General features: G+C 48.0%; 1 protein-coding gene across 8 annotated transcripts in view; it reads left to right on the top strand.

Annotated features, from left to right (window-relative positions):
• The window catches only part of RGS6 (regulator of G protein signaling 6), a 397,347-nt gene that overhangs the window by 345,866 nt on the left and 35,794 nt on the right, over window positions 1-15,687 (top strand). For 5 of the 8 annotated variants that reach the window (XM_040975611.1, XM_040975610.1, XM_040975607.1 and 2 more), the window contains 3 exons: window positions 2,391-2,501; window positions 7,682-7,807; window positions 14,275-14,461. In XM_040975611.1, the coding sequence (XP_040831545.1) occupies window positions 2,391-2,501; window positions 7,682-7,807; window positions 14,275-14,461 (424 nt within the window). The remainder of the gene's footprint in view (window positions 1-2,390; window positions 2,502-7,681; window positions 7,808-14,274; window positions 14,462-15,687) is intronic. The other 3 variants (XM_040975613.1, XM_040975609.1, XM_040975615.1) reach the window with 1 other exon arrangement.

Genomic DNA, 15,687 nt, shown 5'->3' with positions numbered 1-15,687 from the left:
TACAACTTTTCAGCCTTTCTGCGTGTCTGAAATATTATAAATTGTCATTTTTTTTAAAAAAAATCAAACATTGGGATAGAAATACTTGCATTGCAGTGAAAGTGGCCATGCTTGACTCCTGAAGCTACCAGGGCCGTGGGGGGTGAGAAGACAACAAGAGACTAACAGCAGAAGGCTGTGCCAAGTCTGTTTCTAGCAGCATCAAAACCTTGCCCTACAAGAAACAATCCTTCGCAATTCACCTGCCCGAGCACAGGAGAAGGGCAGTGTGTGTGCTGAAAAACAGTGCGTAAACAGAATACAGGCATGACCCAAATCAATAGGGACCATCGGCACCCAGTGGCATTCATGGCAGCTCTGGCTACAGGGCTGTGAGGACAGAGAGCACAGGGGCCTTCCTCACCCATCCCAAGGGTTCTGGTACTCAGCACAGCAGCACTTGGCTCAGCTCCGGCCATTGTGGCCATTGTGGCCATCTGGGGAGTGAACAGTGTATGAAAGACCTTGTTCTCTGTCCCTCCTTCTCTCTGTAAAATCTTTCCAATGAAAATGAATTTTAAAAAGAAAAAGAAGACATTATCAAAGAAATAACATGATTTCTTAGAGTTTTTTTTTTTTAGTCTGTTGCATGTTGTGTCCAGCACAGTAAATAGAAACAGGTTGCAAGAGTCTATGTGAAGTTTCACAGCAGTCAAGCACCAAAGAGAAGATTCTGTGTTGAAAAAGAGAAATGAAACTGAAGAACAAGAATTCAAATGGACCCTGACTTCTCAATAGTAACACTAGTTGTCAAGAAGTACCTTCACTCAGATATGGAGAGAAAACCATTAATTAGCACTGAAAGAACTCAAAATGCTTGGTTCTTCTGCTCTCTGCTAGAAAGCTATGGCAGGGTGTGCTTCTGCACAACCAGGGAATAAAACCAAAGATCACACGTACAACTCATAAAACAAGGGTTCCAACACAGAAGGAAGGCTGTCCCGGGCTGATGATTTTGCATGAAGTCCGTGGAGCAAGTAGTCCTGGTTGGAGGAAGTGAACCAAAGATACACAGAGAGAAACTCCTGGAGGCAGGGCACAGAACAGATGGGTTATTGAATGTGTTGCAGGTGTGAAAAAAAAAAATATTGATGGATGTTTCACAGGTTTGTTAAAACACTTGAAAATAGCAGCATGATACTTATCTGAGCACCAGAAGATTTTTATCTGGTTTAATGATGTGAACACCAACCACTGATTTTGCAAAAAATTGCCGTGTAAGTCTTTCTGGAGATCATTGAAAGGGAGAGGAGGAGAGAGTGGGAGATTATTGAGTAGATCGTTTAATCCTTGCCTCAAATTTAATAAAGCAAGAGCAGCTATAAGATCATATAATTTAAACATATTCAGGCAGGTGCTAGAAGGAACAAGACACAGAATAGGAGTAAGAAGAAAGAGAAGAAAAAAATCTTGCAATCATTGCATTTGCTTCTTCTGTCTTTCCTCAGCACTGTTTTACAAGTAGGTTTTAGCTATCAATATGTATTTTGATTAAAATAAATAAATAAAAGAGGCAGGTATATGTTCTAATAATCAAGACCTGTTTGTCATATCAGAGGGTCTGGGTTCAAGCCCTGGCTCTGGCCCCTCACTGCAGCTTCCTCCGGCTCCCAAGAGGCAACAGTGATGGATACAGTAACGAGACAATGATGGATACAGTAACGAGATCTGTGTCACTCACGTAGGACACCCACATTGAGTTTCTGGCTCCCAGGCTCAGCTGCAGACCAGTCCAGGCCATTGTGGGCATTGGGGAATAAGCATTCTCTCTCTGCCCCTCTTCTTCCCTCCATCCCTCTTTTTCTGCATTTGCCTCTCTGCCTCTCAAGTTTTAAAGCATTTTAAGATAAAAATGAGTTTAAAAAGAGTTAACTGGTAAGTTTAATGTTGAGAGTGTGTTGCACTTACATTAGCTGATCATTGCAACTGGACAAATGAAGTTGATTTTGGAAAAGTGTCCGGCAGGGTTTAAAAGTCTTTGCCATAGGAAAGGCACCCAACTGGGGATCCTGGGATGGCAGAACTATGTCTTCTACATGCTCCACCTGACAGGTGATGTACACGTAGGATTGGACCAGTGCTTCCATCAGAGCTAATGCTGGCAGGCAGAGATGCAGCAAAGTTCAGGTGAAGAGCTGATGGGAGAAGCAGGCATCACATGTGTATGAGTACTGAGACTGTCCCAGCACCAGGCTGGCACTCTGATCATGAGAAGGGAACAGGGATGCAGGAAAGGTGCACGATTGACCAGGAGCAACCTTGAATGTGGAATTCTGTTAGGACTGCTGCAGTGCGGTTGTTACAGTTCCTGGGACATCAACAGCATCCTGTTCTCTGCTTCCCTCCCACAGCCTGATCGCCTACACAGAACAGTATGCAGAGTATGATCCCTTCATCACACCAGCCGAGCCAGCCAACCCCTGGATCAGTGACGACATCACTTTATGGGACATAGAGATGAGGTAAGCAAACATCCCCTGAATGAAAAGCCACAATAAAAAATCAACAGCAGGAAGAAAAATAGAAGTTTACAACACCATGAAGTTAAATAACATGCTACTAGATAGTGTCCATTACACAGCTACCATACATCCTCTTAAATGAAAAGCCACAATACAAAATCAGCGTCAGGAAGAAAAATAGAAATTTGCAACACCATGAAGTTAAATAACACGCTACTAGATATGATAGTCTCCACTACACAGTTACTGTACATCCCCTTAAATGAAAGACCACAGAACAAAATCAAAAACAGAAAGAAAACAAAGAAATCAACAACACCATGAAGTTAAATAACATGCTATTGAATGACTAACGTGTAGCTGAAGAAATGAAAAAGAAAATCAAGAACCATCTTGAAGAAAATGATGCTGCTGTATGATCTATGAGTCAGTGAAAAATTTAATCAGAAGAAAGTGTTTTGAAGAGATGAAATTCACACACAAAAAAATCAAACTCTCAGAAATACAGTTTCTGCTATTCTTTGTTGGTGAAATGTGTCTCCTGTAGGTAACAAATAGATGGGTTTTGTTTTTTGATTCAGTCTACTAATCTATGACATTTGATTAATGAGTTGGGCTATTTACATTCAGGGGCAATATAAATGGGTGATAATTTTGTCCTGTCATTTTAGCAATGTGCTGTTCATTGATTTAGTCTTCTGTTATTTTACTGAGATGTTCTTTGCATTTACCTTTGGTTTTGGTGGGCACTATTTCTCTGTCAAGAGAACTTCTGTAAGTATCCTTTGTAGGGCAGGTTTGGAAGAGGCGTATTCCTTTAACTTTTCTTTACTGTGGAAGAATATTATTTCATTTTCAAAAACAAAGAGTTTTGCTGGTTACGTTATCCTGGGTCAACAACTTTTTGCTGTTAGAATCTGGAATATGCCACTCCATTCTCTTCTGGCCTGTAGAGTTTCCTGTAGAGGTCTTCTGTGAGTTTAATTGGCATTGCTTTATATGTCAATTGATTTTTTTTCATGTGCACATTTAAGGATCTTTTCTTTATGTTCAATTGAAGAGAGCTTGATTATCATGTGTCTTGGTGAAGATTGCTTTTGGTCAGCCCTGTTGAGAGTTCTGTGTCCCTCCTGGATGTTGTTTCCCAATTCTTTCTCTAGATTAAGGAAATTGTCCCTTATTATTTCATTAAATACATTTGTAAAACCAACTTCTCTTTCTGCACCATCTGGGACTCCCATAACTCTTATATTTGGCCTTTTAATAGTGTCTTTCAATTCTTGAAGACTTTTTTTTTTAACCTGATCCAGATCTGCTTCCAGCTTTTTGTTTGTTTTCCCCTGGTGAAAAGAAGGAAATATCTTCTAATTTTGAGATTCTTTCTTCTGCCTCCTTCACTCTATTTTGGAGACTCTCCACTGTACTTTTAATTTGCTCCACTGTATTCTTCATTTCTGATGTATCAGCTTTCATTTGATTCATTTCCAGTGTGACATATTCCTTAAGTTCTTTGAACTCCTATATTACATGTTCTCGTTGTTGATAAGAAGCTTTATAACAAGTGTTTTGAATTCTGTATCTCCCATTTTCTCTGTCTTCCTCAGTAAACTGTGAGGTTGACAAAGAATTTTGCTCTTTTGCAGGGGAGTCTTCAGTAATATTCCTTGTTCCTCTGTCTCTTCTTTTGCTCTTGGTCATTGTACTTCTAGTTAGCAGATTCTTCTCCTTGTGTCAAGTTTGCATCCTCTGTCACCCACAGGTCTACAGTTTGATTTTATTTATTGTGGTTGGTACACGGCTCTTTGTTTGCACTCACTGTGCCGCTGCCTCCAGTGAGTTCCAGGTCTTATGTTAGACTTCCACCATGGTCTCCACAGCCCCAGCTCCTGGCTCACTAGTATCCTGTGAGTTCTTAAAGGTTGTTTGCTGGAGTTTGCACAAGGGACAGTTACTGAACCAGTCCCTTGAGAATGGGGGTCAAGAGATATTTGAATTTTCAGAATTATTTTACACCCTCCAGAGACCATCCTGTGGGAGCAACACATGGTTGAACCATAAAGCAGGTGATTTGGGGATTAACCAAGTGATAGGGGAAAGATTCATTGAAAGAAACTCTTATGCAGGAGGCTTCTAATAGCATAGAATCCCAGCAGCCAAGTAGCAGCAGGAATAAGTGAAGGTGATATGAAACATTCATTCCTATGGATAGGATTGTGAGTAATGGGTCATTGAGAAAATGCAGATGTTCTAAGTTGATGTACCCAGCTCAGAATATATCTGTCCCAGAACCTCAGCATGTAACCTTATTTGGAAACAGACTCGCTATAGCTGTAGATGTTTAAGGTATGGTCCTATTGAGAAGGGTAGGTCCTAATCCAAAAAGACAGACACAGTCAGAACAAATGCCCAGAGAAGACAAGGAGCTCAGGGAGGATTCTGTGTAATGGCAGAGGTAGGGATGGGAGTAGTACAGGAATGCCAAGGCTCATTGGCACCATCAGAAGTCAATGAAGTGATAGGGGCCATATGTTTCCCTAGAGGCATCAGCAAGAGCCTGGCCCTGCCAAAGCTTTGATTTGGGATTTCTAGCTCCCAGACTTCAAGAGCACACATTTCTGCTCTTGTAATCCAAGCAGGTTGATAGAATTTCCATGCGGCAATGTTAAGGCACTAATCCTTCAGGGTACTTTGTCTCACCCAATCCCTGGATTTCTGCTACTCATCCCCAACTTCTGCTTCAGACTTCCCTCTAATTCTGTATCTGCAGTGACATCCAGCACTTCTGGTTCACACCAAAATGGTCCTTCTCCTCATCCCTGCCACTGCCTTCTCCCTTCTGGTGGGGTAAATGTGGACTCACCACTTAGATGCCAGAAAGAAGTGATATTGGAGTTGGGTGTGCATCCCTGAGGCTGTCACTGCAAAAACTTGCAGTTTCCACAGCAGGCTCTCTGGGCACAGCCATTGATCAGGACACAACTGCCCCCAGCACAGTCCTTGTATAAGCTGAATCCTTGCAGATAATTGGGTCCATCCACAGTGTGGTCCTAGCAGAAGAAGGTGATATGCTCCCGTGCTGAAACTGGCTGCTAGGTTCAACCTCAAGGAGAATCCTCAGTAAGCAATGGGTTTGCTCCTTGGAAAGTGACCAAGTTTGATTAGCTCTGTGGTTTATATTCGAGAAAATCTGCAGTCTGGCTTCATGCTTTGTCAAAGACCCTGCTTGGTGCTTTGGGAAAGATCTTTTGTGGAATTCCCTACAGTCTGAGCTGCTGGGCCTTGTCTGCTACCATAACCCTGGTGAGTTACATCTGAAAAGGCAAAGTCAGACAGCGGACACCACCCAGATTCCCAAGCACAAGATCTCTTGGTCACTGTTAGCATTAGCAGGCACCATGGTTGATGATTATATCTACTGGTGCAGAAGTAATTGGATTTGGATGGCTTATACCTGGAGTTCTATATCCAGTGTGCCACATGTGGCTATTTAGATTGAAACTCTTAGTGTCATCAACCAGATAAAATTGAAAATGCACTGTATCCATCATACTAGCCACTTTGCCAGTGCTCAGTAGCAACCCTGAGCCGAGGGGCCATCCCATCAGAGCACAGGTTCAGGATGCTTGTATTATCATAAAACATTCTATTGAACTGCAGTGGCACAGAGTCCTTTGCTCTTCCCTTCTTTCCAATACACTAGTTCCCTTCTGCTTTTTACTAAGTGTAATTTGTAAGGTGAATATTGAGAATGTGTCAACTCCATGATAAGAGGAAGCATGATGGTATTCACTTACTGTCTGTTAGAAATAACACAAAGTATGTGTCTCTTTAAAGGAAAGTGCAGCTAGAACAATTTTTTCCATAGTAGAATGTGTCCATAAATTACCTAGAGACCTGGTTAAATTGTAGATTCTGACTCTACAGGTCCCGGGAGGGCTGGTAGCTAACATTCTGCTTCTGGTCCAAGGACCGCATCTAAATGGGGAGGAGTTAGAGCATGTAGTTTGGGGCAAGAAATACAACAAGTGGACCTGAATGAAAAGACAGCAGCTAAAGAAAACATTCTTGTCCAACCCCAGATGAGTAAGACCAGCCCTTCCTCTTAGGTCTGCATGTGAGACAGCACAACAAAGATTGTCTACACAGCAGAGCGGGGTTAAGGCTACCTTGGGGACCCATGCTGCCTAGACTTGATTGTAGCCTCCATCCCTTCCTCGCATGTCTTTAGACAACATATCACTAGGCCTCATAGTCCCCATCTGGAAAGTGAGGATCATACCAGTACGTGGTCCTCTGAATAGTCGCCAGCCATCTGTGAGCTGGCCAACGTGAGCCTGGAAAAGCATTAAGCTCACCATGAACACTGCAGGTGGCTGTGCATTCAGCAAGTGACTGCAAAGTGTTGCCTCTCAGCCCGTGCGTGTGGCTTATCCCAGACGGATGGTGCCTTTCTAGCCAGGACAGATTGCTGTACTCCAAACAGACCCCTCCGTTCTCCCCCATGTGGATTGAGGAACAGGTGGGAAGTGGTGTGGGGGTGATATCCTTGAGGAAAGGTGACATTCACATATCCAATGGCTTCCAATGGAAGTGAATGGAGTCAGGGTTGGGCCCGTAGTGGACAGCGATGGTGAAGGTGGGGCTGCTCCCAAGTGGGAGACCACACTGGACAGGCCCTGAAGATTCTCACAAAGCACTGTCCTTTGTAACAGTGACCAAGCCACCCACTAGTTCATTCCCCAAATGCTCAGAACAGCCAGGACAAGAATCAAGAATTCCATTGGGGTTTCCCGTACTAGTGGAAGGACCTTAAGTACTTGAGCCAGCACCTGCTGCCTCCCATGATGCACATTAGCAGGAAGCTGGACTAGAAGCAGAGTATCCAAGACTCCAACCAGGCTCCCTGCAATGGGAGGCAGTCATCCCAGGCAGCTACTTAGTTTACTGTGCTGCAGCACCTGCTCCCTCAACCCTGCTTTCAAAAAGGCATTTACTATTGGCTGCTGTTGGTATCCTAAAGCCTGTACTTGGAATGCATGCAGATTGGATAGACTCGGCCAGTTAAATATGACATTTTCTTTTAGTGCATGAAACAAAATGAAGTTGAGTTATTGAGAAGAATGGCATATGGGCTTTGGCCTGGGACTCATCGTTTCTTAAACATTCTCTCCTTCCCAAAGCAAAGAGCCCAGCCAGCAGCGAGTGAAGAGATGGGGCTTCTCTTTTGATGAGATACTGAAGGACCAGGTGGGGCGGGACCAGTTCCTCCGATTCCTGGAGTCCGAGTTCAGCTCTGAAAACCTCAGGTGAGTCTCTCCAAGGCTTGAACCATGTGAAGAAATTTGAATTTGCACAATCTGTCTCTCTGACTCACCCACCCAACCACCCTTTCTTAGCCAAATATTGTTAAGGTTCAAATCCAGTGTTCCATTCATCTGACTCAAGCTGAAAAGGAGAAAACAAAACGTGTGACTTTGTCGCCCCTGTACCAACCACATTTTCTAGCTCTTTAAGCTTGGGTGATATCTGTCGAACTAAGGAACATGTCTTTGATAACAGCCCAACAGTCACATGGGTCTGGTGGTACCATTTGCTACAGGAAAGCCCCCAGGATCCTGGGAAGGAAGAAGTCATGGATCAGAAGTACTCTTCTCCTGTCTGGAGGGCTCAACAGAAAAGACAAGGGCCTAGGGACTCATTTCAGAATGTGAAACGTTCCAAATAAATCTCACTTAGCTGGAGGCGTGATGCATGCAGGACTGAGAGATGGCTCTTCGTTGCATAGGAAAATTCCATCAGCTTCATACCTTGATTGTCTGCAGCCAAGGATTGTGTCTGTTGGCCTATCACACTTTATGAGTGACATGTTTTGATAATTATCGTGTAATCGAAACTCAAGACATGGGGCCCACGGGGGGAGGAAGGAAAGAGGACACAATGAGAGAGAAAGGTTGCTTGGTCATGGAACACTTGGGAAGGCGTGGCTTATTCAGCCTCCTGTCACATTAGATGAAAAGTCAGAGACCCACAGGCAATGTAGAACCAGTGGTGATTTGTTAGGCAAGGTTTCTTCTCTCATTATACTATTCCCTCATATATACTTGGCTGACTCTGGAGATATTTTCTTTGAGAAGATATTTTGTTCATTTTTTAAAAATATCTTTCTTACTTAAAAAAGCGTGTGTTCGGTAAGCTATAGGCAAAGGCCTGGACCCTCTGATGTTGGCATGGACCCTCTGATGTTGGCATGTGGCATCCACGATATTTCTTTGAAGTTAGGGACCATCTATGTCTCTCATGGCCCCATTAAGCAATATCTGTGACACATCTGCATCCAGTCACCCCAAGAGCCCACCGAAGAACTCAGGAAAGGCATAATGCGGCTCTTCCTCCAACGACCTTGTAAGGCATTTAAGAAACAAACAAATTCGTAAATGATTGAGTCATTGAATGCCTACAAGTGAGTATAAACCCTCGGAATCACCTTGGAAACATTTCAACGGAGGAACAAGTGTTATCAGGAGGGAGAATATTCCCAGCAAAGGGTGATCCAAGCATAGTACCCACCCAGGAACCTGACAGGACGTGGGCTGCCAGCTCACCCTGTGTGTCCACACTTCCCTGGGCATGCGCATGTCTGCTGCACACGAGATAAGGTCAGGGAATCTGTTGCAGGCTACGGTCCAAGGGTTTCTTCCTCGTGCTCGAGCCTGACTCCAAGCACATCTGTGAATGTCCCTTCCATTCCTAATGAAGGACTTGACACAGGAGACTTGACATGCTCCACAAAGGGTGTACTCAGCCCAGCATGGCTGTACCCGCAGACAGGTGCCACGTAGCATACGAACCCCTCTGCAGCCAGCTCACACACCCACACAATCTTTCTATGGGACTAGCTCAGTCCCACATTCTGTCTCTGATACAGGTTGGGCAGGAATTGGCTCTTCATGAGGGCTTTGGAACCTCGAGGTTCTTTCGCTGATGGTGCATGGCTGTGGGTAGAGACTTGGTGTAATGGTGGCAGCTAGGACATGCAGCTCTGGGATGACCCCTGGTCCTCGGTTGCCGGTCCTCAAGGAATAGTTCTTGTCAGAGCTCTGCTGCTTGACACTGGGTTGGTCCAGCTTCGGTCCTGCCTCATGCTCACTTCCCTGTAAAGCTCTACCATGGCCAGCCTCCACCAGGTGCCAGGTGAATGGCACTGCCTAATCCTGAACCGTGAACCTCTGGATCAGAAGCCAGAATAAACTTGTTCCTTCCCCACAATCTGAATCTGCTCAGGTATTTTAGTTGAAATAAGAAAAAAGCTGACTCCTCCAGTCTCCATGAACCACACCCAGAAGTTCTTCCCCATCACACCCTGTCTTACTTCTGGTCTTCTAGACTTTCCAAGCTGGAGTGGCACAGAGATCCATTGGACATTCACATTGCTCAACCCATACGTGGTCTGATGATCCTTAGGCCCCTCCCCGACCTGCACGGTGAGAGAGTTTAGAGAATAACCTTAAGGACCTGGCCACTGTGAGGACCCTTACCCGATATGGGACATTCATTCCAGAAATCGAGAAACAGGTCAATTCAAATTCAAGTATGCATGAGACTTAGGGCCTGGAGGGCACCAAGAAGTGCGTCTCTGGCAGGTGTTCAGTCCTGCCTCCTCCATTACCTCCTGAGCCGCTGCCAGCTCCTCCCCAGAGGCTAGGGTTGCGGGGAAGCATTCACTCTCCAGTGAACCAATGTGCATGAGTAATCGTGGGTGGTTGTGCCAGCCCCAGTGTGCATGCATAATCCCAACTTAGAAGCTCCCCTCCCGACCACAGTGGAAAAGAGGAGAAAGAGAATAGAGCAATGAAAAGAAGCATGGTTTGGGAGCCTCTCTGGAGATACCCAATGCCATTTTGGGGACATTTGCCGTCGCTGGGGACATGGAGGGTGGTTGAGAGCTCCGAGTTGAGATCCCAGCATGCTAGGGCTCCTGGTAGCCCATCACACAATCATTCCTTCCTCTTCCCTTTCTTGTTCTTCATTCCTAGAGATTCAGAACAGATTGTGCCTACCCTCCCCTTTGTTCGGCATGGCCATACAGATGCCCCTGCACCATGGTCTGTGGACATAATAGCCCCCAGGGGGCTGTGCAGTACGGCGCAGTGTAAGATCCTGTTGGCTAGGCTGGGTTCACCCTTCTCCCCAGCCTACTGACTTTGAACATGGAAGGCAAAAAGACTCACTGGAAACCCACTGGGCACATTGCCAAATACTGTCCACTTGTGTCTCCCCATGCTCCTTGCTCTTCTCCCAGGAGATGGGGCTGCTTATCTTGTAACATGTTTACACTGCATGTAGAGTTCCAGTGAAGTTTCCAAGTGGTGGTGTCTACACCAGAATATCACGTGGATCCCTCCTGGAAGAGCTCTAGGACAGGCATGGTAATAGTACATCCCCTCGGATTCTCTACTTCAGGGGGAGCCCGTGAGACAAGGGAGGAGTGTCGTGTCCAGGGTCTGGAGGCCGTGTTGGTCACCTTTTCTTACTTTTACAAACACTGGGGAGACGTGCGAGAAAGAAGGAAGCTTATTTTGGCTCATACATTTGGAGGTTCACAGTCTAAGATTGGATGACCCTGCAGGGTGGGCATCTACCCAGGACAGTGACAGCAGATGCCAGACCAGGGGCAGTGGGCGGGCTGCAAGGCCAACCAGGAAGCTGAGAGAGTCTAGGCCAGAGTCTAGGCCAACCTGCCTTAGGAGAACTCCCCACCAAGGGCTCACCCTCCCCCCAGAGAAACCTCAAGACTCCCCCTTGGACCTGCATCCATGGGCTAGGATTGAGTAAGATTGTCTCTTAACCCATCAGCCACTAACATGAAACTTTGGGGACCAAGCCTTCAACACATGGGCCTGTGTGGTACACGCTGCACTGAGTGGTCCTCTTCCTCTTTTTCTCATCCTCCCTCGTGGGCCAGAGGAGACGGCGGGGGTGGCATGGGTACCTTCAGAGTGCTGCTGGAAGTCTTGCAGCCTGAAGCGGGGACCCTGCTGAGCCCTCTAAGTCCCCGTGCTGCTCCGTGAATGGTCCCAGAGTGGCTGTTACCCTTTGCTTTTCATATTCCATCTCCCCTCGGCCAGGCTTTGTCCCTCTCTGCCTTCTAACACCTCTGCCAAATGGCAGGGCATGAGTTAAAAACCAAACCCCACAGCCAGATGCATCCCCCGTACATTTTTTATGAGCTGTAATGTCTCCTGAGAGAGCAGAGTTGTTCTTCTAACCCATAGATTGATGATCCTGGTTCCACACAGTGTCAGCCAAGGGGAGAAGCAATTAAAAGCGAGTACAGGAGACCCTGCCTAGAAGAGTGCTCTACTCAGGCAGAAGCCCAAACCCTGGACCGCCTCAGGAGGTTCCCCTTGTCCACCCAGCCTGGCAGGGCCCATCATTACCCAAGTCCACAGTGCCCAGAAACAGGGGCATCCCCAGGACAGGACAACCAGGGGCCGTAGCTTAGCTTCTCCAGGACGACAGGAGGTGGCGACAGGAGGTGGTCGCTGATGTAGGCAGCTGATTCCAGCGAGAGCAGGGACCATGTTTGGTCTTCCCGAGTCTCTGGTTGACCAGCAGAGGGCACAGAAACACTTTGTCTTGCCCTGGAATTTGCTTCACTCTGGGAACCAACCCCAAACAGTATTTGTGAAAAGCTGGGTAGGCAAGGGCCTGGGAGAGCTGTCCACACCAGTTGAGCTAGCATGGAAGAGCCCAGCCAGGACACAGGAGCCATCTGGGGCAGCGCCCATCACCATCCATCCAGTCCCATCCATGTCCCTCAGCTCCGTTCCCAGCGCCTGCTGCCTCTCCCCCTGCCTTGTCTTGGCTTATCTCAAAGCCACTAACGCAGATCAAACGCCCACATCCAGGCTGCCTCCCGCTGCTCACCGATTGGCAGCTTCCAGGGGAAAGATGGGACAGGTGGTCTCCCTGATACCAGCCAGCCCCTGTGGCCTGCCATCCCCACGAGCCACAGGCATGATGCTGCCACTGGCATCTCCCTCCCCCGCCCCAGTGTCCTTGGGATGAGCAAGCCCTGCAGACTGTTGATAAGAGCAGAGGCCCTGGAGGCCTCCCGGGACCTCATGCTGGCGCTGGATGTGCCAAGCAAGCAAGCAAGCGAGGGAGCAGAGCTGTCGTGGCTGTGTGTGTGTGTGTGTGTGTGTGTGTGTGTGTGTGTGTGTGTGTTGGGGGTGGGTGACAGGGGCCCTGCAGCCTCAGCTGGCTAGACCTATCAGAATCAAAGGCACACAAAGGTGCTTCAAAGCCAATGATGGCAGAATGTCCTGCTGGGTGGCAGGCTCCTGCTGGGACTGCGCCAGACAGAGCAGGTCACTTCCAAGGCTGGCAGAGGAAATGGCCACCAGGGAGCGCTCTCCCCCCTCCTGCCCATTGTTTCTCCCTGGACCTTGATTTTAATTCAGAGGTTTCTATGGCAAGAACCTTTTAATTTTTCTGCAAAAGCCCACCTCCAGGGTGATGCTGAAAGCGGCCTCTGCTGATCCTCCTTCCGGATTCAGCTGAGTGTGGTCCTGAGACCCCAGATAATTCTGCGGCCGGGAGCTGCCTGGTCCCAAGCAGCCCTTTCCCAGCAGCTCTCTCTCCCTTCAGCCCCACCTCAGGGCAGAGATGACAGAAGGGGGCACCTCTTGTGGCATGGACTGGAGGACTCAGGAAGCCACCCAGGCAGGGCCTGGCAGGTTGGAAAAGTTGCTGGTGATGACAGGTGGTATTCACATGAGTCCCTGGGCCGGTACAGAGCGTGCGGCTGCTGCATGGCCCACTCCTCCTCGGCTCCCACCCCCACGCTGGAAACATTTCTACATCTGAATGGGAAGATTTCAAGGGAGGAGAGAGGCACTCATGGAGCCTCACAGAATTCCAGATGACAGCAAAGGCAGGGAGAGGGCGGTCCTGAACGCCATCAGATTGGACCAGTGACGTCATCACCTTCCTGCCTTGCCTTGCCTTTGACTTGACTCTGAGGTTTCAGGAAGGGACCCGTGAAGGTCTACTTTAATGGGTCCCTTGGAACTCTGGGTGATAAATAGAAAGAATTAAGTCCAGTGTGCTGAGAACACATACATACACACACCCCACTTTCTCGCCTGGTGTGAATGACGCTGTAGTACCCCATTTTTACCACTAGGTGGCGGATTTGGGCTGTGCACTGAACAGCAGAAAAATAAGCTTATCCCTAGTTTTAAAAATACAAACGCATCTTACTATGCTTGAAATTCTTTCGCAGACTGAATGCACTTTCTTCCCTCTCGTGGTTCTGCTTTTTTTGTCCCTCATCTCTCACTGGCAAGACCACAGGGATCTTCCCCTGGCTGCTGGAACCACATGGGGGACAGACACACCCAGCCAATGGGATGCCCCATTTCCAGAGTGCCCTGCAAGGCTGCCTTGGAAACCCTGCTGAGGCTGTTGTCCAGGCTTGGCTTCCAGCGGGAAGGGGGACCCAGGAGGCATATCCCAGGGGGTGCATGTGCACTACAGGCTTAAGGAGAGACATACCTGGTGCCAAAAACATCCTGGCCTCTGTTATACATGTGTTTTCCACACTTTGCAAGAGAGAGGTGCTCTCTGTGTTTCCAGCAGACTCCGTGGTCTTTGTGACTCAGGCAGGATGTTGCAGAATGAGTGTCATGGACATCAGCCCTGGGACTACTTGCAGCAGGGTCCAGCTGCTGAGCCCTTGGCACTGACCGTGTCTCTGCTCCAACTTCAGGTTCTGGCTGGCTGTCCAAGACCTCAAGAAACAGCCCTTGCAGGATGTGGCCAAGAGGGTGGAAGAAATCTGGCAAGAGTTCCTGGCTCCTGGAGCCCCGAGTGCCATCAACCTGGACTCCCACAGCTACGAGATCACCAGTCAGAATGTCAAAGATGGAGGAAGGCACACATTTGAAGATGCCCAGGTTTGCCCATCTCCTTGAATGGTTTGAGTCTCAAAGTGTTCCTCTGTCCACTGCACCACTCAACCCTTGGACCAAGTCCTGGGCCGAGTGCCTAGTTAGCATCTCACAGCTTATTATTATCTAGAAATCCATCAACCGTTCCAGACGGATGCACAGTGAAACCACAGGGGTTCTTCTCCTGGAATATGATTGTGTAGAAGCAGACATTTCCGGTTCCAGGTGCCCCTCTGTTTACAGTACAGTATGCTTGGCTGACCCGTGGTGAGTTGGAACTGTATCCAGTTCACCTGCAATACTGCATGGCCTAGCTCAGCTGCACACTGCGTAGCATCAGTGGGTTCCCCCCAGTGCAAGGTGGACTGGGAACTGGCCTAGGGAGAAAGGATCGGATGATCTCTTGCTGGCCCAGGGAAAGATAAAAATTAAAACCTTTCATTGTGATGCCTCTTAAATGCCTGTCATCTCCATCCCCCATACTACATCCAAAAATTATCACACACCATCCTTGAGCTGCAGCTGGGTGCAGAAGCGCTAGCATTTCCAGGAAAGAGCTCAGCACTTTGTAAAATCTGAAGTCTGAGCTAAGCTGGCAGTGGAATCTGGTCACCCAAACACAGCGTGGGTCAAGAAGGTGTAGTGAGCTGGAGGAGCTGTGAGCCAAGCCCACATCTGCCCTGTCAGCACCACCGTGACTTCCAGCTGCATTGCTAATGTTTAGTGAGCACCTCTGTATTCTAGACCCCATGCCAGGTGAGCAGGGACCACCAAGAAAAGACCGGAGCCAATGCAGGAGACAGACAGTCACTGGAGGCCGTGTGCGAAGGGCCCCGGAGTGGAGAACTCCAAAGGCAAAGCAAGCCGACGGGAGGGACTCCCAGCCCTGCAGGGATGCCAACCCTGATGCTGAAAGGAGCTGACTAACCCCACGGCTCTCCCTCAAGGGCTAGACTCTCATCTCTAAGAACAAACAAGGACCCAGGTTTTTCCTTCATCCCCACCCGGTGACCACACCTCTGATCCTCGTTTCTCTCACCCATGGGGTCCTTGGAGGAGAACTGGGCTGTTTGCCTTTCTGTCCATTTTGTCTAACTTGGGAAACTCGGTGGGCACGCAACGGTGCGAGAGCCCAGCCAGTGTCTTACTGCTTGCCTTCGCCTGGTCGTTTGCTCAGAGCTTCAGGATGCCAACACTTGGCCGCCTGAGCAGCAGGACTGTCCTTTCCTGGT

This window comes from Ochotona curzoniae, unplaced genomic scaffold (assembly GCF_017591425.1).
Source record: "Ochotona curzoniae isolate NIBS_2020 unplaced genomic scaffold, NIBS_Ocur_1.0 contig_2688, whole genome shotgun sequence".
Classification (NCBI taxonomy): domain Eukaryota; kingdom Metazoa; phylum Chordata; class Mammalia; order Lagomorpha; family Ochotonidae; genus Ochotona; species Ochotona curzoniae.
The sequence above is the reverse complement of the archived record's forward strand: the minus strand, read 5'-3'. Positions and strand labels throughout refer to the sequence as shown.